At 39.1% G+C, this 25,961-nt stretch overlaps 1 protein-coding gene across 7 annotated transcripts in view; it reads left to right on the forward strand.

Moving 5' to 3' along the window:
- The window catches only part of LOC105430014 (uncharacterized), a 108,835-nt gene extending 83,554 nt beyond the window's left edge, over positions 1-25,281 (forward strand). For 5 of the 7 annotated variants that reach the window (XM_089085201.1, XM_089085202.1, XM_089085200.1 and 2 more), the window contains 6 exons: positions 11,682-11,831; positions 15,612-15,887; positions 16,561-16,647; positions 16,832-16,877; positions 17,488-17,746; positions 17,954-25,281. In XM_089085201.1, coding sequence (XP_088941327.1) covers positions 11,682-11,831; positions 15,612-15,887; positions 16,561-16,647; positions 16,832-16,877; positions 17,488-17,746; positions 17,954-18,572 — 1,437 coding nt within the window. In that variant the 3' untranslated portion in view covers positions 18,573-25,281. Of the gene's footprint in view, positions 1-11,158; positions 11,307-11,681; positions 11,832-15,611; positions 15,888-16,560; positions 16,648-16,831; positions 16,878-17,487; positions 17,747-17,953 lie in introns of those variants that run through there. The other 2 variants (XM_089085205.1, XM_089085204.1) reach the window with 2 other exon arrangements.
- The last annotated feature ends 680 nt before the right edge of the window (positions 25,282-25,961 follow it).

Consider the following 25,961-nt stretch of genomic DNA (forward strand, 5'->3'; position numbering starts at 1 on the left):
GAGGAAAGGCGCGAGCGCGGCGGGAACAAGAAAATCCTATATTCGCTCGCGATGACTCTCTTGCGTGTCTTCTCTTGATTCCCTCGCGCTGATACCGCGTACTGCAAGTATCTGCACTGATGTTCGCGTAACACGGCAGGAACGAGATACATTCAGCAAGAATAATTAATTTTACTTCTTCCGACTCGGGGATCTGGAAATCTCTCCTTGGCACGAAAGATTAAATAAAACTCTCGGCGTTGGGCCTCCGCGATTGAGAAATTTATTCCGAGTTTATCTGTCGGATGTTTGATTGACAATAATATCATACTCGATAAAGATATTTAAAATGGGACACGCTCTTACATTTTTCATTTGTTGCTTATGTTAAATTGTTAATAAATAATAATAATATTCGATAAATGATAAGAATGATTGCATTTGTTGTGCATGTCGAAAGTAATTTTTTTCCTCCAAAAATTTCAAACAAAATTACGATCAAATGTAATATAAATTGTTGTAAAATAAAATACCATCGCGATATCGCTTCGAAATCATCAGCGTCGCACTTTGAACATTATTAACTTTTATTACTACATTTAAATATGTGTAAATAAAAGTATTATACGCAATTATATAATTATCTTAATGATGAAATTTAATTTTTTTTTTTTTTTTTGCCAAGTTGTAGCGTGTAATTTTTATTTATTACTTGGCCTTGCGTCAAGAACGTATATATGCGCGCCATAATTATATTTAATAAAAAGTCATTAAATGTAAAAAATTAGATTCGCACTAACTCTTCCGTAAGCGGTATAATTTTCTGAGATAACCGTCCGATCACAAAGCGATGTGTGCATTTTATCGCACCATTATTAATTACAATTGCGAAATGCGGTGTCATCGAAAGAGAATATCATCCGAGAGCATTCCTTTCCGAGTCGAGAAGAGCGTAAAAATGTCTGTTATCATTTGGACTATGCAACACACATTGCTTTTTCCGATGACTACGACTCCGTTAATCGCTCACTGTTCCCCACCCGCGGTTGTAAGCGCGATAATGCTTTCCGGGATTCTTTTTTTAGCACGAACGACCAAAACTAGGACTTGAATTACTTGACGCCCGAGAGAGGCGGAGAAAAACAGACAGAGAGAGAAAGACAGAAACAAACGGGCTTTTCTACCGGACTTGAACAGATTTGTCTTTAAATGCGCGCCATAGCTAATTAATCGAATCAGCACCCATAATGGATGCGCAATTAGCAAGAAATATCCTAAAATCGCGTTTGAGTTTTTCTTTTTAAATCGGGCTCTATTTTTAAGTTCCGCTTTTATAGATTTCACAATGCTTGAATCCATTTTCTATTAAAAGTAACCGTTTAACTAGACATGTTTTGCCAGTTTTTTTTTCATTAGAAGTAGCTCTAAATGGAACCGGTTATTTCTGTGTATAATGAGAAGTTCTTTTTTTTTTTTGAAACGTACAGAAAGAGAAGAGATGGAATAAGATTTTATCGTCATTTAAATAAATTTGGAATAAATGTGGTTATTCTTCGCTTTAAAGCGTTACAAAAATTGGAGAACTTTATAACCATCCTACGTATAAATATGCGATGTTTAATTTTAAATAATGCGAAAATGTACGATATGTAATTTCCACAGCGTAAACTTTTATTTGCTCGCTGCTAACCACAGGTTTATTACAATTTAATTGCTCTCCTTTTGATACGCAATTGAAGCGTGAAACAAATGTTCGCGAGAAAGAACTAATTTATTATGATAGCATTGAATATTTGTGGGAACAGTTTTCGGCCGATCATATATCAACGCGACAGACATGGAAATTAATTTTGGCTTATAAATATTATGTCGCGATGTCAAAGGGCTCGAAATATCCTAGATTGAATTGATTACCACATTTACGAAAAATCAACAACCCCACATTTCACCAAAACGAAGATGTACATTCACATGCGAAATTATATTATTAAGTCTAAATTAAAATCATTTTACACTCGCAAACGGTAAAAGTATTTATTCATCACTATCAAAGATCTGTATACTTACAGATATCACGATATTATATGTTCAATAACATATAATTATATATATGTAGTTTTTGCTTTTAATTAGCATAACGTTACATATTTATAAAATTTTATATATATATATATATATATATATATATATAAAATATCTTTCGAGAAAAGATCTTGCAAGTCGAGCAGAAATATAAAATATAAAAAAATTTCTTTAATATAATAATATGTTCGAAGCATATAAATGTATTAATATCTTCAAAGCGAACCTCACAAAGCGTAAAGCTTTTTTTATTCGTCCGCTATAGTCGATTGACGTCACGAAGCAGATATATACCTAAAACGATGATCATGCCTCGACGTAGGGCGGAGTTCGAGCTCGATGACAAGCGATATTTCGGACATTGGGGGCGGTGGGGGGGGGGAGGGGAGAGGGGAGGATTATGCGAGGATTACTTTTTAACCGGAATATGTGTGTTAATGTTAGTTAGATACGGTATCGACCAAGCCACACGGCGTGAAAAGAGAACGAGAAAAAACGACAGTGGGATTCCACGCGTTCTCGACCGTAACGATATCCACGTCTCGTTCTCAAGATGCACACCGGGTATTACCCTGGTGCGTTGCGGGTAATTATGTGCCGCCGTACAGAGGGGCTGCCAGGTGCTAAGGTCGTTAAACCCGGACATCCTGCGTTCTAAAAACGCGACAGGCCTCTCTCTAATTGCACAAGTAATAATACGATTTGACGTTCTCGCTCTCGAAATTCAAGTCGGTTGCCTGGGAATTGTGTGGTGTCTTTGCGGGTATTGTACTTGTCGAAACTACGAATCAATGCTCTTCGTGGCATCGAAATGATTTTTCTCGGTAAAATTTCTTTTTTTAACTTTTTTTTTTTTTTTTTTTTTTTTGGTAAAATAAACTTTAATTATCAAAGTAAAGTAGTCCGTTCGAGGCGAGTCGAAAGGGGAACTTTTTTTACATATCTTCTTGGGGCAATTTGCAAGAATCCTTTTTATATGTGTAATGAGGGGATAGAGTATCCTCCGAAATAGGTATGTCGAGGAGAAGATGAGATCCCGCGGCGTTACCTGTTCAACATTTTCGTCCGAAATCGAACGAGCGGTGCCGAGAAGCTCTCGCACGTGCGCTAATAGGATTTTACGAGCGACGCGTGGCGAAGGAGAGATCGTTTCGCGAAATTAACACTCGTCGGAGCGAGTGAACTCGTAAAAAAGTATAATCGATATTTTCGTACGGGCATGAGTACTTTTCCCTCTCCATCTCCCTCCCCCCTTTCCCATCACATACATAGGCACACACGTACACACGTACACACGTACACACGTACATACACTCACCGTTCTCGCTCGCTGACTCACTCCCCCGCTCACATTCGCTCACATTCATTCCAGCTCTTTATCTCCCTCGTCTCGTCTATTCGACTATTTTACTCCACCCGCTGATGAAGTGTCTCTCCCTCCCTCCCTCCGCCCCCCCCACTCTCCATCCCCTACCCTTTAAGGGCTGCCACGTGAATCACATTGTTCGACCGGTGCCCACGTAGAAAGCGCGAGCACTCGCCCCGGCACGCGGCCGTGCGCTGACAGTGCATGGGAGAGATTAATTTGTTCCACTCGTATCTCGTGTGCGCACTAATATTTATCGGGGCTTAACATTTTACACATTAGATCCCGCCGCGGCTGTTTCGCATACACCGCATTCCACTTGCGCACAGCCCCGCTCGCATCAGCGTTCATTTACATTACGCGACACGTGTGCGTCCGGTAGTTCACGAAGTTTTCGTTCCGCCGCGATGCCACCGACGCGGAAGAATCGCGGGGGATGGGACATTACTGCGATTTAAAAGCACGACGAAAATCATAAACCGAAAGAGCGTTGTATCGAACGGAAGAAAAAAAAGAGAGAGAGAGAGAGAGAGAGAGAGGGAGGGAGGGAGAACGAAATTTCGAATGAACTAAGGCAAACTGCATGCACGGGTGATGTAAAAAAATAGATTTTGCATTCGACGGAATCTTCCGTGAAATCGGAAATATCTCCAGTACGTGCAGATTTAATTAAATTGGCTGGATTTTAAAGTTTAAGGAATGTTTCTGCACAATTTTATCTGGTAGCGGTACACAATAAAATATAAACTGAAATTGCACTTCTAACTTAATTCTGCACGGAATTAGAGAATACGAGATTTGTTTTCCTCGCGCGATAAAAAAAATAGAATACAGACTTATAAATGTAGGAATTAAAAGGAGATGAAAGATGAAATAGCGCGCCGGAGGAAGTAGATTATTTTAAAGCACATGCAAGATGTAAAGAGAATGAAGGATTGTAAAAATTTCTTGCGGTTACATAATTTTATAATCCGGTTCTCTCGTACACATATACAGGATTTTGCAACTTTAATGTCGCAGCTTCAATTACCGGGAATATATAAATTGCCAGAAATAATGAACCGCCTCGAGAACTTCCTCCAGAGGAAAAAAAAAATGAGACAAAATCGTCGGCTAATTTGCCGTTAAAATTAAAATCGATGATTTTGGGTGGTCTGCGACTATATTTATACGCTCGCCATGTGATATTTCAAGACTCTTCTCGGACGTTTCTGTGCAGAGAGAAAGAGAGAGAGAGAGAGAGAGAGAGAGAGAGAGAGAGAGAGAGAGAGAGAGAGAGAGAGAGAGAGACGAACTTCGGCGGACAGAATTTCGGAAAATGTCGGGAAGCACTTTTCTGCGTGCGGGAAATGCGCGTAGAGGCATACCGGATGCTCGACGTATCCAAGTATTTACGCATATACTTTGGGGTTCGTTCGCTTTAAGACGCACACCCGGCGCAAGACTCGGTTTTCTTGCTCGTTAAACCCGTCGGGCATCCCGACGCGCGGCAAAACAGCGAGAGATCCGCGTGCATTATTATATAGAAAATCCGCGCGTGACTTACGCGCGGCAGATAAGAAACTTTCTTGCGCCATCGCGAGCGAATACGCAAGAGACGCGAAAGAGATTTATCCCGTCCGCGAGATTAAAGCGACTAAGAACGCGATCGGAGATTGTCACGCTGATAACCGCTGACAACTTGATGTAAACGCATGCAACGTTCTTAATTGCCAATAAATTTGCAACGATAACCCCGATAAGCTCTTATAAAGCTCTTAATAAAGGCGGGCTATAAGATTTAGAACTGACACTTGATCTCAGATAAGTTTATTCCTTCTTTGATATGATATTTTTTATTCTTACTCTTATTGTATTTTATATATGTTATTTCTTTTATCTTTTTTGTCGTCTCTTTTTATCTTTATTATGCTTTATCTGCGTATGTTTATCCCGAACGTGTTATCATTAAAAATTATGCATTTTTTGTGACTGTTACAATGATAACGTTTCAATTATACGACGGAGAGGTAAATCGACGATCAAAAATTAATAACGAAATTTTCGATAAGAATGTACGAAAGTTAATCCTAAAATTACGAAAATAAAATTGACATAAATTTTTCAGAAGACACGCGATAATACAAATAAATATAACGTGCTTAAGTGTACACCATACCATTCACGCGCGCGTACAAAGAATGTTATGTTAGTCTTTTTTGTTCCGCACTTCCCGTTCTTTCTTGTCTTTATTTATCTCTCTTTCCTTCTCTTCTTCTTTCTTTGTTGTTTATTTCTTCTTTAAAAATAACAATAAAAATTCAAAAATATTGATCCCTATTTATCATCACCTTCCGTGGCCTTCGGATTGTATCCCTCGTTTAAAAAAGCTTAAGTCCCAACCACACATCAACAGCTGTGAACAGCCAGGTAAACGCGAACTTTCAAATAGGAGCAGTCAAGGATAAGCTGCTGCGACGGTTGTATGTATTTGTCAGGATCGCACGTCGAAATTCAGCCCTCGACGCCCGAGAATTTGTTCCTCCCGTCTCGAAATTCCCGGGATAAAAATATATCGCGGTAAACGTCATTATGTAATGTATTTCGGAAAATCGAAGTTCGGGATGCCGTCTAACAGGTTTACGCAAACGCGATTTCGCGCGCCGAAATTCCTTAAAACGAGTTACCGGCGTATCGATCTGCAATTTTGTGCATGCAAAAGGTACGCATCGCGGAAATCCGCCTTTCCATCTTCTCCCGCGGGATTACAAGGAAAAATGAATGTAAAAACTGAAATTACGGACGCGCGCGCGCGTACAAAAAAAATCTGGAATTCTCATTCGATTAAAATCTAACCTCTTTCCCTTATTTATGTCTCTTTTCGAGTTGCGCAGTCGTCGAACATTTCATCATCGATCATTTTTTTCACTTTACCAGCCTTTTGTCAGCGTCTTGTCTTCGTTGAATTTTTCTCGGTTCACAAATATGCGATCTCTCGAGAAACATCACTCCTTATCTGGAACGCAAAATGCGTCGATAAGTCGCATGAGTCCACCTGCCGCGATTTTCGTTAATTTTAGTTTCGTGTCTTTCGTCTCGCTAGTGACGCGTAGGACGATGAACTTTTCGTGAGAAAGATACCGGCCGGCCTCTGAAATGGAAATCGCGCGTATACATTATTTATAGAATTATATAAGACCGTTTTTCTATCCTGGGCCGATTTACGAGAGAGCACACGAACGCGAGATCTTTCTCTCTGTTCCTTCATCTGAATTCCCGATGTGGGTCTCTCGTTGTTAAACACGCCACCCATCATTTAGTATATACGAATCCCGGATTGTCTTCGAGTCATTTCCGTCATTTCCGTCATCGATGACGAGACAGTTGAATTGTATTTCTGATACGTAATTTTCACGATAATTTTCGCGATAAATTAATTCGTAGCTGCAAAACATCATTATTATTTTAATTATTATATACGACGCGATGCTTCTCGAAGCGTCATGATGTAATAATTAAAATAGTGATTACATGAGTCATCGTTCGATCGCACTTTAAACTCCACCATTTGATCTTCCTTTTCGCAAAGAAAGAATCGGTGTGCAATCCAGGCATTCGAAGAAAACAGTAAGAGAACACCCTGTGTGTATAGAGTGACACATTCATCGCGGTTAGACAATCGGTTGCGAAAACGATTTCTACAAAGCGCCGAGACGAGCTCTAGGAAGGATCGGCGCCTTAAAAAAAAAAAGCAGGTTCGTTAAGTTTCTTGTCTCAATCCCACCCGCGAGTCAGACGCAAAAAGGGTATCCCTTTTTCTTCCATCATTTTCTTTCCTCTCTCTATTCTTTGCCATCTCGCTCTCTGCCTCTTTTCTCCCTCCTCCCCCCTCTCTTTCTCTCTCTTCTTTTTCTTCCTTCCACTCGCACTGTCGTTCGTCCGCCAGAAACGGGAAACGCCTAAACTATCGATCGAATTACGTAACTGCAGGCGGGGGCGAGTAATCTCGTTTTTATAACGAACTTCGCCGCGCGAGTGAAATGTCCCTGGGATCGTTATAGACATTATGAGTTATGGCTTTTCTGGACGATCGAAAGCACGGCTTTTAACACGGAATGCTGATGTCGATACTGTGAGTACCGACAAGTAATTACGATCAATAATGTGGCGTTATCATATAAATCTTGACTTGTAAAGGAATTAAGAAGGAAATTATGTAAGGTAAATCTTTTCCACCATTTTGATATTGTTTCAGTCATTTTTTTTTTTTTTTGACGTGTTTTCACGTAAAAAAAATTTACATAATAATTTGTTTTAAAATCGCGTTTATGTAGCTCTATTATTTCTAAATGTTGCAACTTTTTTCTAATGTGTAACATCACTTTTTTCTCATATGTAACATATATCTTGTAATAAAAGATTTTACAAAGTGAGCTGTTTCCACCATAGTGTTTTATTTCTTAATCGTTATTTTTCTTGAAATACAGATATTTATCGATATTTACCGATTTTGATATCAATGCCTTCATTCTTCGCTTGGCGTGCGGAATTTCCCGCTACGATAACACATCGCGTTTCGCTTATCTCGAGCGAGCGCTTTCGAGAACTTTCTGGGTTTTCTAAACTCGCATTTGCCGATTCGTGAAGATCAGCATAATCCGCGAAAGATGGAAATTCCGAAAAATCCGCGATACGATAAGTAATCCCATCTTTATACCTACATATCAATTTTTTGTTGTATGTAAATTAATAAAGGATTAGTTACTATATTCCTGAGATAGATAATATAATTTAAAGAGTAAAACGTAAATGGCATAAAAATATTCTCTTTCCCTTGACAACGGAATAGTTTTATAAATACTATTTTTTTGTTTCAAGATTTCCGATGCAAAATGGTAAAAATGTTGTTTTTACGCGAAAGTCGCTTAATTGTAAAAATCGTAAAGATTAAAATTTCAGAGTATCAGCGTGATTTTTTGCAAATACCGATTTACCTCATATCGACATTTGCGCCGTGGGCAATACTCGTCATTACGACCCCGTCCTCCCCCCGTTCGTCCTCTCGCGATACGCTTTTATATCGATTCATATAAATAACTGAAATAATGTCCGGTCGAATAAATATTTATTGCGCGCCATTACGAATGTAAATTTCCGTCGGTATTCCGCGTTTCGCTGCCGCGTTTCGCCGTAAAGCGTCTTGGGATCGATCGCGCGCCTGTCATGCTTCCGCGTTTGCTGTAAAAAAAAAAAAAAGAAAGACAGAAGCGGCGGAGCAGAGGGCGGCCAGGGGGAGAGACTGACGAGGGGGATCGACAAATTTGACGAAGCACCCCTTTTCCGCGCGCAGGCAGGGTTGTTCTCTCCGCCAGTTTCTTCCATTTATATTTCTCATTTTTTTTTCTTTTTTACTGACGAAAGACGAAGCGCCGTTATGCGCGATAAAAAGTTTAATGTCAGAAGACGTCGCGAACGGCGGGAGGGTTGGGATGGGTGGACGAGAGGGAGGAAGCCAGTGACGAGGAGAAGGGGGAGGGGTGAAAGTGCCCGAGGATCGTAATGACTCGATATGAAACCCCGGCAGTGCAATTTCTTTCTTCTTCTGCCCCTTCCTTCCTCCCTCGCTCGTCTCGACGTCTTCCTCTTTTTTCATCGCAGTATTTCCCCATAAAAGCGCCCCGGCATAATAAAAAGCGTTATATAGCTGGCACTGAAAAGTAACGCGTCTATGCATCTCTCTCTCTCTCTCTCTCTCTTCCCCTCCCCTGCCCACCCTGCTCTCCCCGTCACCGCCAGCCGCCGTCCCCCGTTCACCCGCGAGACGGTCTTTACGGCCTTATTTGCGGAGACGTAAAAATCGCGAAAATCAATACGGAACTTCTAACATTAAATATTCAAGCTATTGACTGGGCGGGGCCGAGTCAGACACTAGTCGTTCGCGGTCCCTCCGTCGGTCCCCTTCTCGCCCTCATGACAGAAGGAACGAAAAATTAGCGTGAACCTAAGGGCTACGATGCGGATTAACGGGGAGGACACGTACGCGGGACGAGTACGCGGGAGAAAATAACAGGGAGGGAATATATGAATGAGATGGGAAAAAATGCATGTGCGATAATACGAGCCGAGACGAAGACGTTGGTATAACAGAGAGAAACCGCCGTTCACGGCGCAAGAAGATCAAATGGAATCTCTAATACGTCTATTTTCATTCTGAGATCATTATCAGACCCTGGAAAAGAAAAGAGTGGAGTGTACTGCAAAATTGAAAAATATGAGAAAGAGGAAATTTCTTCCCTGTGCGCTAAGAATAAAACTTATAGGGAACACTCACGCTGTGATAACGATTAGACGTACGCGGTTTTTTTCTTTCCAAAACGACGTGAACGCGGGAATATTGCTTCGACTTAAAAAAATTTTTTATTCGTTATATTTCTCTCTCTCTCTCTCTCTCTCTCTCTCTCTCTCTCTTTCTCTCCGACGACGATGCGCTATTAACGGAAACGTCGGAAGAAACTCGTGCGGAATTGGTCCGGAAATTCCCATGACATTCGTTCGCGCGCAGGGTCTCATACCAATTTACTTATTCCCGTTCCGTGTTACACGGCAATACGTGTGGCAACATCGACCAATTAGCATACAAAAGAGGTGCAATTAATCGAAGGCTGCTGCGCGAAAACAACACACGGTTGAATAAGATCGCCCGGAGCGTTCGTCGTGGCGCAAAAAGTCGATCGAGAGAAATGGAAAAAAATCTCAACGACAATGTGTCTCTTGGCAGAACGTTCCGTTTTCCGCCGGGAGATAAACTTGCAGGCTGAAAAAAAATTATGGAACTAGATATACTCGGGGAAATTAACGTCGCGATACCCGCCTCTCTGAAATCGAGGTATTACAAATCCATCGATCAAAGACGTACATCTACTTTGTATAAATTTTCATTGGGGGCGACGGGCGGGGGGCGAGCCTCTCGGAAGGGTTATAAACGATATGCCACGTCGCGAACGAAGAACTCTTAAAGGGGTATGAGGGGGCCTCATTGACTTTCATGCCAGATATTTACGTCGAGAGGAGCCCGGGGACGCGCGGGCTCTTGCAAAAATCCCCTGAATGTGCAGACAGGAATTCATATTTTATCGGATGACGCGCGCTCGATCCATACATTATACGTTAGTACGCTCGTTACGCGCGTCAATACGACTTCCCGGACAATTCCATTTCGTCGATAATTAATAATGATCGACGCGTCGCCGCCGCTGTCACCACCACCACCGCCGCCGCCGCCGCCGTCGTCGTCGTCGTCGTCGTCGTCGTCGTCGTCGTTGTCGTCGTCGTCGTCGTCGTCGTCGTCGTCGTCGTCGTCGTTGGTGCGCGTGTCCTTACTTGCCAAAGCGAATATATTGGATCGTGTTACGTAACGTGAAACCAAAGTGACGTTTACAGCGAGCTGCAGAAAAAAAAAAGGAAAAAAACAGATAGTGTTACATGTTTCTCTCTGTGCTAATTATAAATTCGACAAATCGCCCGTGATTCCAATTCCGGCGTGGCGTCCAGTGTCAATTAATGCAAATTAATCAGAGAACATTGAAACTGAAGCTTATACAACGTATTTCCTGATTAATAAACGATACTGCAACATTTATGCGCGCCGCGGTAACGAAGTTACCTTCGCACCGGTGAAATTCGACGCAACGCAGGGGGGGAGAGAGAGAGAGAGAGAGAGAGAGAGAGAGAGAGAGAGAGAGAGAGAGAGAGAGAGAGAGAGAGAGAGAGCATAGTAACTCAAAGTACTACGAAATGTCGTTCAGTTTCGTATTGTCCAACGCGCAGTGCAATCAACCCTCGGCTGCTATGATTAAATTTGGATAACGCAACTACGGCGAAATCGCGGAGTTTGGCCCCGGTAAACAAATGGCGTAATAATTTACGTTCGCAGATTGGAGGGCGGCTGCATTTTTCATTAATTGCCCGCGCGAATGAGACGGTACCGCGCGGTTTCACGAAGCACTAGACTAGAAAGAAAGAAGGCACAATGTGCAGAGGCGTGTCTTTTTTCGACGGTTCACACAAGACTTTTGTCTCTGTTAGGCCTCGGATTCTTGTCTTTGCGACAATTAACCGCACGTTATCGACATATCGGACACGTAACGTCTCGCGCGGTTACCCATAACGCATGTAAAATTTAAACCAAAACGTTATTTACACGACGGTTCACTCTGTTCGCAGATAAAATCGCCGCATAAATGATTAACAATTGCGCCGACACGCATGTTCGCAGGTTGTACTGTCAGCATGTAGTACATACTTCGACACGATCCTATCGCAGTACGAGGAGAAGGATCCCATCGTCATCATGCGTGACGTCAAATTCTCGGACATCAAAGTGTTGGTCGAGTTCATGTACAAGGGAGAGATCAACATCGATCACGTGAGTGTTTTGTAATCCTCTGTCAATTATTTTCATATTTTTATCAATTCTGAAAAATTTATTCCAGCGAAGATTTTAAACGAAATTAAATATTAATTTATATATTAATTTTTAGATTATTATACCTAATAGAATCATGAAAAAAAATGAGAGAGAGAGAGAGAGAGAGAGAGAGAGAGAGAGAGAGAATGAGAGAGTGTGAGAGGCGAAATAGAAAAGTGCATGGGGAAATGGAGGTCTGGTCAGATAGTAGGATGGAAACATGTAGAATAATCTAATTAAATTAATTAGATTAAAAAAAAATTAGATTGTAAGTAGAAATAAGCGAATTTTTCCTTTTCAATTCTATTAGGAAGCAATAAAGAATACAGAAATGTGAAAAATTACAATAAGATTCTTAAGATGGAACCGAAGAACTAACGTGAAACGTGACTCTTATTTATACAAGGCGAATTATATATTGGTGACCGTGATAATCTCTCTCTCTCTCTCTCTCTCTCTCTCTCTCTCTCTCTCTCTCTCTCTCTCTCTCTTTCTCTAAGCCATATCTTAAATATATTTTCACTCCGTGCTCATTAATATTGCTATTTGCGGCAGGCGTTTTATTACGTCGCTGTGAAATAAAGTTAAGCAGTAAAACCCCGCCATTCTTCAGACAATAAATCCCCGCCTTCCTCAGCACTTTTCCAATAACAACAATTTCGCGTAGATAACAGCCGTCTGTGCTCTGTGACAGCCATGGTTAACGAGAGAACTTTACGGTGCCTATTATCTTGCAAAAAAAAACTAACGTCTCTCGCACCGTCGACGATCGCGTAAGTTCGAATGTGCCGAGACGTGTTATGACAAGACCGCCGTATATAACATGCCGGAAATATCGATCTGTCTAGATTCCTAGTATGAAAACAAAAAAATGTAAGGGTACGCAATGACAGCGTGAGTTGGGAGACTCGATAAGGACGCAATTGTGCCCGGACACTTTGACGAATTCAAAGTCAATTTTTCCCATGTGAAAATTTCGAGGCGGATCTAACTGCATAGAGATATTTAATATAAAATTCTATTTTTAATTAATTTGAGATAGACTCTCTACTTTTAACGGAATTTTTTCGGAGCCTGTTAAAATATTTAATGGTGAAAATTGAAAAATTGCTAGAAACGTGTTATTCCCGCCGAGGAAAAATCAATTGTGGGCGAATAAAGTCATTAAAGTAATGGTATATTATTCCGCATATTTACATATATTTGCAAAGCGACAAGAGTCGGCACAATTTGTATCGTACATTTCGCTAATTGTTTTCACGTAATCCTTGAGACTTTTTAGTCGTGGATTTAAAGAGAGCCCGCGCTCGGAGAATATAATAATAAAGCTACGGATAATCCTCGAAAGCCCATTTATGTTTATACTATTGCACTGTTCCCCGCATCTGGTTTTATTAATGAGACTGCGGAGCGAAACTGTACAAGCATCTTGTTCGCGATATTATTACATTTTCAATTTTTCCGAGATTACCCGAAATACATTTAAGAAAAATATGCTCCCCTGAGATTTTTCCGAGATATCTCGAGCATTTTGCTCGTCGGTTTTGCATTGAATTACGATAATAATTTGACAACAATTCAGCAGCATCCTCGATATTGAAGCTTTCCACGAGTACATTTAAGGTCTGTGTATCCTCTCGAGATGTCTCTACGCGATACATCCGATTTTCGCAATATTTTTATAGGCTTTTCTGCGAGTCTTGAGTCTTTTTCTTAACACGTTCTTGGAATTTCTTTAATGCCAGTTCGATTTCATGTCTCGTTACACAGTTAATAAATTACATTTTCATTTGCATTCGCTTTCATGGTATTACGAATAGGCTTGATGTACGAGCCGCGCACATCGCGCCGTATAATTAGTGTAAAAGTGCATATGTTCTTGAGATGCTCGCAAAAATCAATCCTGGACAACTTTCAAAATTTTCCACCAATGCTCAGCATCCGACAGCTTTGATACTGGGCATCTCTTCACCTCCCGCGTGGCTGGCGGCCTTTGCGCGAAAATCTTCAATGGCACTTAACTTCTTCCGGAGGAGAGCGAATTCTTCCTGATTTCTAGTCGTGATGAGGCAGTCGCGGCCGCGCGGGAGCTTTCTCCGGCACGTTTTGTGTCGCGCGGCCTCCCTCCCTCCTCCCCCTTCCCCACCCCCGAGATCGGGCTCGCGAAAAATCGCCGAGTGAAAATCGCCGGGGCCCCGATCCCGGATTGGAGATCGACGCCGATTTAAGCTCTCCTTTGCGAGATCGAGACGTGGGGGAGAGAAAGGGGAGGGAGGGGGGGGGAAGGAGGGGAGGTTCTACGGAACGGTTTTAGATCGGGTTTTGCGTCACGCGGGGCACGTCGTCGTCCTTTTTTCCCACGATCCCTTTTCTTACGCGCCCCCCTCTTCCTCCTCCCCGTGCAAGCAAGAAACGAAAGCGGCGATATTTCTGAAATACATTATTCCGCGACGGCAATGGCGGCGTCTACGCTGACCCACATAGGCATTTTTCCAATTCCGGCCGTGGCCGATAGAAAGCCGCACGCGGCCGCGTTTGTAGAAAGTTCCCATATTATTTCGCATTCGGTCGCGCGCGGTCGTGGCGAACGTACACCATCGTCGTCGCCGCCGCTGGTGAAAATTAGCAAATAATAATTGGAGCCCGTTGTATCGCAATCGCGATATGTTCCTCCCTCCTTCTCTCCCTCCCTCCCTCCCTTCCTTCCTCCCTCCTGTCTTCCCTCCTTTCCTCCCTCCTTCGGTACGTGCTCACGATCTTTATTTTTTTCGTCCGGCTTGCCTCCTCCGTGAGTTTCTCCACTCCCGTACGTGAAAGCACAACGTAGGGATATTTTTTTTCCAGGGGAGAGATCCGAAGGATATTCGCGAGGGAAAATAATGCTGATGAAAATAAATAAGCGGTCCGTGTCAGCGACCCGAAAGTAATGGGCTTGTCTTTCATTTTTATATTTTCCCCTTTCGCAGTATTTCAAGCTTTAAAAAACATCGTATATTAAGAGTCTTCGTAATTACTGAATAACTAATAATTTTTAATTTTGATTGACTCGGATGTAAAAAATATGTTTTCGTAATAAATAAATTTAATATAAGTTTCCAATTCATTTCTGAGTGAAGTATCCCATTTCATAAAATATTTCGATAGAACTTCACACACACACACACACACACACACACACACACACACACACACACAAATTTGATATACGTATACAGCTATGCGCGGATTAGTACAATTACAGCGAAAATCAGATTCCAAGTGAAAAATGCTGTTCGCTGTTATATCCGAAAATTTTTTAATGTTTAAGCTTTTATAGTTACACGATGACATGTCTTATATAACTTAAATCACTTCACTCTGCTTATTTTTAAACAAGCAATCAGTTTTTCCAGTTTTTCTCAGAGAAGTTTACGGCGGATTTAACGAGTTTCACAGCTACACGAGTCATATTCATGTATATATCTACATTTTTTCTGGATGCGTGAACTTTTACCTTTAATCTCATTCGTATTCCTCCTTTCTGTTCGTCGACACGTTACAAAATTATATGAAAATAATATTTTAATAACGATTACGTTACGAGATAATTGCAACCGTAGGTGTAATGTGTAATATACAAATTAGTGGTAATTGCGAGAATTGAGTCCGATAAAAATTACGGGAATTATTATCGATTGTAAAAATAGGGTGATAAGACGTTAGAAAGGAATGATTGCATTCGTCCATTTCGCCTTGCAGACAAGGCTGTCGTCGTTACTGAAAACCGCCGAGGATTTACACATCAAGGGGCTCGCCGAGGTGAGTTGGCGCAGCGATTCCACGCAAAACGACCTGAATAATACCGGCCACAGTCCTGGGGCTGCGACCCCCGGTGTCGAGACTGTCCTGCGAGAAGGCGATCCCGAGGAGCCACCACCCCCCAAACAACAGAGACGTAGAGGCCGTCCGCCTCTCGACGATCCACCCTCGGCACACGATGTCTTCACGCCCAAGATCACTTGCATCACCGGAAATGTACATATCTCTTTTATCACTAACGATCCGTGTAAAGCTTGGTGCCGTTGAATTGGTTACAGCAGACTCTTACAAATTTATTTACAAAAGATCAAAGTGATGACCGATATTATAAAAAAATAATTCGTACCAAACGTAATTGTGTAAATATTATAATTATATATTTTTATTATAAGTTCTTTTCGGATGTGCATATCTCTGAAATTAACAAATTGTTGTTTTGAACAAAAAGCGCTGTCAATAAAATGTCAAACCACAGAATCAAGGTATCAAAAAAATATTTGGATGTTTAAAACATACAGACATGCTCTTTTACATTGTGCCTTCTATTACACTTTAATTCTCTAAATGAAAAATCCTAAGAACCTAACAATTATATCGCGATTCAACATTTTCGGATTTCAGAATTTTGAAATATTTGTATCTCGAAAACATAAAAGCACTTAATATTTCGCATTGAATATACGACGATTAAGACAGGTAACAGGAAGGAGAGAGAAAAAGATTCTCCAGGTCTGCACTGTAACGGTACGGAGTCTTACACGTGCGAAGTGAACACTTTATGGGCAGGCCGTAAACGTAGAAATGTGAAAATTTTGTTAGAATAGCGGGTATATAACGCGGGAATACCCACGCACGACTCTAATTTGTGTCACGTCGAACCTTTTCTCAGGAGGAAATGATGAGCGAGGGCGGCGACCATGAGAGTTGGGACGACGAGATGATGATGAACGAGAGTAACGAAACGCCACTGCCGGTGGTAAGGCCAATTAACATTAAATGTGACTCTCCTTGTTTCTCTTCGATCGCAGATGTATGTGCATACACGTAATTAAATCAAATATCTCTTAAGAGAGGTGTCGTTCTACTTTCTCTTATCTCGGATTAGACTATACCCGCGCGAATATTTCATTTAACGAGTTTGACTTTCCTACTTTTTCCAGTTGTCCTACATGTCCAAGGATGACAGTGTGTCTGAAGAAAAGAAAGGTACGATCTATGCATAATAACTCGCAAATATATTTAGGTCTTTCTCCACTTTCGGAAAGTTGTGTCTAAGAATTGTTTCAACAAAATCTAAAATGATGAGTCTACAAGTGTCGAACGAGTGTTAGTATTAAAATAATTGCTTGTTCTACTTGAGAAATTTTCATAACGAATATAAAAACAGATAAAGATACTTTTTTATAATTTTTTACCCTTCTTAAAAAGCATGAAGAAGTCATTTGGGATTTAAAGAAAAAGAAACAAAAAAAACAAGAAGAAACGTTTAATTTGAAATATTAACATGCTCATTTTATTATCATCTTAATTATTCAAGAATAACTTATTGTATTTATAATTAGTATAAAATAATAAAAATAATATAATATACCAAAGAATATCATTTACAAAAGACTTTTGAAGACATAAGTACGAATGAATCCATATTCTGTTAGTTTTGTTCTGTTTTGCCCCTTCTAAATATCTTTTGTCATGATATATCTATATAATTGATATAAAAAAGATTGAATATTGTTTTCCCGATGATTTCAATTTCTTTATGAATCCATGCAATTCTATGCATATCAATATGTTAACTAAATATCGACTGTTGCAGCAGCTACAACTCCATCAAACTCCAACGCCACAAATCCTTCGATTCCCGAACAATTTCGAGACGTAATAAAGATGAACGATTACCTAACGACGGGGCGCCGACAAGAATTCTGGGAGGAACCATTTACGCGACGCGTCATGGACGCCATTAAAAGCAAAGAACTAGAGATGAAGACTGCCGCCGAGATTCTCGGCGTCTCGTACGGCACCCTCTACGGCAGATACCGCGATAGTTATGGTTGCCTTAAACATCCGTACAGGTAATGAACAGCATGTAAACCAAAATTGAGAAACTTTGTATAATGTATAGTCAAGGACCCTCGACTGAGGGTCTTACGTACTTTATATTAAAAATACATAAGGAAATCCAAGTTAAAACAGTTGAAAAACAAATTAGAAGAAAAAACAATAGGGTTATTCGTTAAAAGGCTTACGATGATATCTCACCAGACGATATATATTTTCAGAGTAAGGGATTTTTGGTCTGAGCCGGGTCCTGCGGAAGTATTGGCGAAATTACGGCGGAAGGAGATAACATTGTTCCGAGCTGCCGAGTTCCTCAATGTCACCGTCCACACGCTCGCGACTTATTTGTCAACGCTGCAGGGTCCGGATAGAATCTCGTTAGCGGGCGATCTCAGCGTAGCGTCCAGCGGTAGCATCGACAGCGGCAGCAACAACAACGCAACGGAGTCAACGGCGACGGAGAACAGCGATTCCATGAACGACATTCTGCAAAAGATCAATGCGAACGTTGCGACCGCGGCGACATTGACCACGACCACGCCGCCGATCAAGCGTGAGGTCGGTAATTATATCGAGGTACAGAATACCGCGGTACAGAAAGCCGCGACCTCAGTATTGGAGAACAATCCGGATATTACGATCGTCAAGACAGAGAATATGTTGCGTAAGCGCGACTACTCGAAGATGTCTAGCACAGAGAACAACAACGCGAAGCTGATGAGCGGCGGCGGCGTCAGTGAAATCAGCCAGCAGCAGCAGCAACAGCAGCAACAGCAACAGCAGCAACAGCAAAAACTTGCCGACCCGTTGTCATTAAATAATGATAACAGCAAACCCTAACTATTCAGACCCTACCTGACACCTACGGCGAATCATCATCATCATCATCACCCACGCAGCGTGGCACCGAGTGGCGCCAGTTATAGATCCGATCTGCAATGCCCGCGCAGTTTCTATTCCAATGTATTTACTCGCTTTCTCACGAATTTTCATTTAAAGTAGACAAAATTGAGTAGAGGAGGAGCGGCGCTGGACATCGCTGTTCTGCGCGCGTCCGATCCCGCAAGAATAATCTCAGACAATCTCGCGTGCGAATGTTCGCAATTGACGACGGCCCGTGGTTGCGTTGAGACGGACAAAGAGGGAATTTTTTGGCAAATTTTCTGCCTTCCGATTTCCGCGCGCGACCACGGTCCATGTATTTTTCACGTATTAGAAAGAATACCGTCGAAACCTGCCCTTAGCGAAATTAGTAATCAGCAACGCGAGTTGACATAAAATTCCTCTCGTTTTAACTTGAAATTTGGCCCGCTTTTGAGCCACATAGGCCGATAGCGCTTATTATGCGCGCGACCTTGGCCTTTGTGAAAAGAAAAATGAAAAAACAAAAGAAGCAACAAAAAGGAAAAAGCGTATAATAAAAAGTTCAATCGAAGTTCCTTTTGAATAACGATGTAGAGTGTATTATTGCAACAAAGAATGCCTATTTTCTGCCGCATGTGTCTGTATGGTAAAGAGCGACAATATATTCACCAAGTAGATCCACGTCATAGTAATGCACACCACAGAGAGGAAGAGAGAAAGGAAAAGAAAGAGGGAGAAAGAGAGAGACGGAGAAAAAAAAAACGAAAAGAACACAAAGTTGAGTAATGGTCCTTCGACGTAGATCTGTTCCTTATCGTTGTTAGAATTGCATTATTAGGATTTCAGTTAATGCTCGTATATGAATTCGAAAATTTAAATCATAAAGCATGTACTATTGGAAAAGATGTCCATTCAATATACGATATATAATACAGTGTGTAATACATACGCAGTGAAAGACCTGAGAAAGACGGCGATTGTAGATAGTATTCTCAGCCATTTGTATTTAGAAAAGTATTTAGAAATCGAATGAGCGAGCGAGCAAAAGAAATAAAGAGACTGAGTGAACGAAAGAATGAGTGAAAATCGTCACTTGGTCGCACATGTCCAATAGTAAATCGTTTATGATTTAAATATATTTTCGTGATAAAAGCCTTAACATTAGTATTCTGGCTTCTCTGATTAATCAATGCACTGACAAGATTGTACGCATATTCTTTTGTTATGTTACTGATATTTTTTCAATGATATTTACAGGATCTCATAAGTCGCGAATTATTTCTCGTGAGCTGAAAAATTGAGTAGAAAAATGTTCTATCATTTTGTAAGTTTCTTAATTATTAATGAAAAATTAATTATTAAAAATTTACTACTAAACGTGTACGTAATGATAAAAGCACATGACATGAGATGAAACAGTTCAGCATTACGTATTATTTGTTATCACCGTATTACAGAATACATCTCGCTCCTAGCAATCGCGAAAATAATCTTTACTTGCGGATGCCCATTTATTCATAAATCTTCGTTATTTTTTTATTAATTATTGTGAAAATTGGAAAATCAAAAACTTTTTCTATTCAAGGTTTAACGTACTTTAGTTCAGGAGAAATAATCCGCAAGTTATGAGACATCCTGTAAAATGACTAAGCTCGGTTTTAAAAAAAGCAGCCAAATGCGATTAAAGCAAAGGCACATTGCAATTGATAGTGATTTTCTAGCGGAAATTTAGAAAATTGCAGCAATTGCCTTTTTCTTTTGAATATTCGCAACTTTATCGGAATAGTAGTTACGCGAAAAAATTATAATGATAGGACCATTCTATTTTTTTTTGACTTTTACCAGTTTATACCAGTATGTATGCGTGTAGCAGCGCTTTTTATAAATGATCTTTACTACTTATGTATATAAGTTATTTTCTTTCTTTTTCTTCTTTTAGGAATAAATATTTTTAACGGCTTTTATTGGAACGATAATAGTCGATTGATATAAAAAATGATTCGGTTAATACAAATCGGAAATTCGTCCATTGCAAATTAATATTCGTGCAATTCATATAGTGATTCGTGTGAAATTAATATTATTTGGCATGAAATGCCCAAGTACAAAAAATACGAAAATAAGAAGGAAGAATGTTTTATATTGTGCAATTGAATTTTACTTATAAAAAGCAAGGAGAACAATATCGATATGATATCCGCAGACAATTATTATAATAACAGATGTATCGTTGTTCCCCATATTTATATAATTCGCGTTTAATTTACTTTTTTTGTAAGCTGTCATAGGCGCGGTGTTTATTTTAAGTTAGATAAACAAATGGGAACCTTCCCCGGAAAGGGACAGCGCTAGATATATATATATATATATACACGTATATATGTATATACATATACAATAATCGTACTCCATGAGACATTGACTGGAAATGAGTATTCCTGTTCGCTGAAGATAAAACTAAGTAAGAATTAGTAGTATAATAGAGGTATCTCCGATGATATTTTTCGATGATATAAGACTTAGTTGCATTGAAGAAAGGTGGTTCGTTATCGCGGAGGGTACTTGTAAAGTAATTCGAATGAGTGTAATAGTCCCGTACAAAGTACGTGACGTACATGAAAGAGAAGAATGGCGTTCCTTTCGCGGTCGGAGATTTCAATGTGATGAGTAGAGGAAGCAAAGATGTGGAGCTAAGAGCATCGTGTGAAGTGTGTAAATATAGCGATAAATATGTACGATATTTACTAAAGAAACGAATAATCAAGAAGCGCATTCTTTGCTCTTGACGCGAATGCGGGCATGTATGTACCTCTCTCTTTCTAAACGGACCCCGAAGTCGACTGACTACTAAAGTAAACGAAAAAAAGAAAAACACAAAAATAAGAAAAAAAAAAAAAGAAAGCGTAACGAGTATGTAAGCGTATCGAGACTCTCTCGATTAAGTGTAGTGTCGATTAAGTGTGTGAGGCGTACTCAGATATGAGATACACACAGGTACACGTAAACACATAGTTGTGGAGTCTGCGAGAGAAAGTATTTCCGGCGGACGCGCCGAAGACTTATCTGACGAATTATGTACTCTCTTTAGTCTATTTTGTATATTTAGCACGGAATATCGTTTTCGGATATCGGGAGAGCGAAATGTTTCGATTATTTTACGAGTGCTCCGAATCGATTATTTTTATCACATATATAAGTGTATAATTTTATATTGCAATAATGTTGCACGTCTACGATAATTTTATTTGTAAACTCTTAAATGGTAAGAGAGGAAAAAAAAGAAAAAGATCTGTTCATCTTCACCATTTAATTTAATGCTTTCGTTAGAATCATCGTATTTTTTTTCATCGAAATTTTACATTAAGTGAAGGAGTAACTTTTCCCTTTTTTTCTCTACTATTTACTTTTCCTTTTTTTTTTTAAAAAAAAAAAAGATAAAATAAGACTAAGACATACCAAATGAGAAATGTAAGGACAAGTTTCGTTAGGTTAGTATCTATCGCATATCATGGAAGCAAAAAAATACATGCGCTAATACACACACTGTATTTGCCTATAGCGTTCGGGTATGTTTATATCTGGGACGCGCGAGACCACTTTTACTCTAGCAAGAGTATACGACTAGAAGTATTAATATTTAATAATAATAATGATCGATATACATATATACTTATGCATATATATATATATATATATATATGTATATGTATATTGATATCCGAATGGATGGTCATGTTTTTAAGCATCGAGCAATGGAACAAATGAGAAATATCAAGTGAGAAATATCATTTTAATTTTATTTTAATTTTGTTTTTACTACTACTATTGATATATGTGTAATATTGTTATTATGCTGTTAGTATAGAGCTTTTTAAGTTTATGTTATAAAATTTATGAAAATTTCCATCAAATTTGTTGAAAATGGTGTGTATGAAGTGATTGATATTGTTCATAAAATTCGTAAAATTTGAAAAGATGTGAAAGAATATTTAAAGAAGCGGAATTGATCTTCATACCTTTTCTGCATCTTTATAAAGAAATCATTCCCATCATTTAATGATGTGTCGAATACTTTTTGTATAAACAATCTTTCTTAAATATATTCTCAAATTTTACAAGTCAATTATGACATCGGTCACTTCATATGATTTGCTCTACGAATACAGCATCTCGCTCGATCTTATTTTAAAATATAAACATATAGTATATACTTGTATGATCTATTATATAAAAAAAAAAAGAAAAAATTTAGTATTTTCAAATATTATACAAATATACATTTTATATACATGAAATAGGAATATATATATATACACACACACACACACACACACACACACACACACACACATTTTCTGTTTTTCTATTTATATTTGAAATTTATTATATACTATACATTTATCTGAAACATTTAGTTTCTAAATTTCGTTTTCTTTCGACACCAATGTTTTTTTAATTGGGATATAAGTTTGTCGACTCGTGTTTGAGGTATATCATTGGTAGGAAGCACGCGTTACATGACAAACTGTGCGCTTGAAAACCGATGACCATCCATTTGAAGGAGATTCTTTGTATCATAACCGCGCGATCGTTTTTTTTTTTTTCCGTGAAAGGGGCGAAAGAGAGAGTGCGAGTCAAGCGTGGATGCGTGACCGCGCGATCACATTGTACGAGAAGACAGGACAAGACTATTAGCCTATTGGCGAACGACGCGCCGCGTGCCCTGGAACGTCGTACCATGAGACTAAAAAAAAAAAAAAAAAAAATCGATATCATAACTGTGTGTCGTTTGATATAAACGAGTAACGAGTAAATAGTATGTATCATCGTTTTATACACAACCTAATTAAAAATATCTCTACGTACACTATGTACATTCCTAGTATACACGCTCTTCACTGTCATACACGTTGCATTACACGCGCATAAAGGAGAAGAAAACGCATGGACCTATTATATACATATATAAATATATACATATAAATATATATATTTATAATAATTATTATAGCTATTCCAAAAACGGACCACCGCGACATCGACGTTTACGGATGATCATTAAATTAATGCAAGAGAAATTCATCGACGACACCCCACGTACGCATTAACCACCACCGTCATCGTCATCATCGTCATTATAATCGTCATCGTCATCGTCATCATCATCATCATCTTCATCATCATCGGTGATAACGACGTCACATCAAAGCATTCGCGTACTTCGCGTTAAATAACACGCCCGATTATGGAGTGTCTCATGTATAACACGCACGAACAGTCAAACCTGTCGACCTGCCTGCAATGTAAAAAAAAAAAAAGAACATTTTTAACAAACACGTGCACACATCTGAGCGCAATAGAGAAAAAGAGAGATAGAGAAAGAGAGAACAAAATATATGAATATAGTTTTACAAGAAGGCTCCGCCGGCCGCCCCCTTTAGTTTTATACCTGAGACACGGGAAAGAGGCTGAAGAGCGAATCAGCCGATGATACTTCGAACGACCTTGATTCTATGTAAAGTTACATTCTTTCACCGATGAACGCGATCATTGTATACAGACATATACACGTACACATGTCGACACACATACATAGAAGTATATACATACGCACGTATACACGGACTCGCGCACACATTCGCGAAGGCGACACACACACACACACACACACACACACACACATCAGACACACATACACACATCATACACACATACACACATCATACACACATACACACATCATACACACATACACACACGCGTTTTCTCGAGCTCATTTATCTCTCAAGACTTTGTACCAATTCTCTCTTCACTTAGTCCGATATTTCGAAATTGGAGAACGCGACAGCGGATATGACAGCGAATCGCGCGCGAGAAAGAGAAAGAGCGAGCTCCGATGTCGCGATCCTGAAACGCGAAATGTCAGTCTTTTAGCCAAAGCTAGAATTTGCGTTTTTTATCTCTTAGTACCTTCTTCTTCCCTGTCCCTCCCGTCCACCCATTCTCCTCCCCTCCCCCGTCCTCCCACACGACATATATATTTGACACGTTATCATGATTGCTATTAATTTTAATTATAATTTCTCTGAAGATAGAGATATATAAATATATATATATATATATATATATATATATATATATATACACACACCTTTAATAAACGTGGTAATTTTAGGCTTAGCAGAACAATATACCTAGCGGATAGAGATTGAAGTATACATACATAAAAGTGAAGTATATATATATATATATATATATATATATAGATATATATAGATATATACATATTTATATATATATATATTTATATGTATATATATATATATATATATATATATATATATATTATATATATGCTGATAAAAGTAATTATTGAGGTCGCCAAATTTATAGAAGTTGGGGTCGAGCGCATACAATGCCGTAAGGACGATAATCGGTATATTTATCGTTTAAGAATTACTAAGCTCGGATATAGACGGCGAAATATACACACGACATACACATATAGGCAGCCTCGGTTGGTTCTGAACGCCAGCCCGAGGGCTGCGCTCTTCGCGAAGAATATTCATTGATTGAACAAAAGATGAAGATCAGTAAGTGTAAATGTTTGTAAACAAATTATGAAATTATTTGTTCAGTGCCTACATATTTACACAGTAATAATAAAGATGAAGAATTAGTGAAATCACCCGATTTCTTTTCAATCTCGGATCCCCCGCCTGCCAGTTCTCGACATACAGTTGCTTGGAAATGAAAGGAAGAAAGATACATATATATATATCAATGATATTTAAAGAGAATTTATATAACATTTATAAATATACATACAAGGTATATAATCGTGTAGAAGTATCGTGTAGATAATAAATAATTCCTATTTTAATATATTTATTATGTTATCAATAGTTATCGGTGATCATAAAGGAAATATTTCAAATCGTGCGATAAATTTTTTTCAATATGTTGATTAGTTACAAAGTAAAAAAATTCTTAAAAAATAAAAAGATAACATAATCAAGCCGTAAAATATTTTTATAACACTTATTTGCTAAAAATATTTAAAAAATATTTTTACAAAATATAAAAATGCTTTATAATAATTGCGATTTATAATCAGGAGAATTACAAGTTGTTACAATGCGATTCTAAACAAAATAAAATAAATCAAACTCGTCATCTTGATCTGTCATTAGATTTGCACTATTAGTGCAAAGTGTCGACCTTTTATTTATAATTTTTTAGGAATCCAATTGCGAAATTCAGCTCCGTGAGCAAGCGTCATAGTGTTTGTGACAAATTCATAAAAAGAAATCTCATTGTCGAAATATTGCTTCGAGATGAAATCTACGAGATTGAATTTAAACG

The sequence above is a fragment of the Pogonomyrmex barbatus genome, unplaced genomic scaffold (assembly GCF_055798465.1).
Source record: "Pogonomyrmex barbatus isolate J1 unplaced genomic scaffold, ASM5579846v1 scaffold1, whole genome shotgun sequence".
Classification (NCBI taxonomy): domain Eukaryota; kingdom Metazoa; phylum Arthropoda; class Insecta; order Hymenoptera; family Formicidae; genus Pogonomyrmex; species Pogonomyrmex barbatus.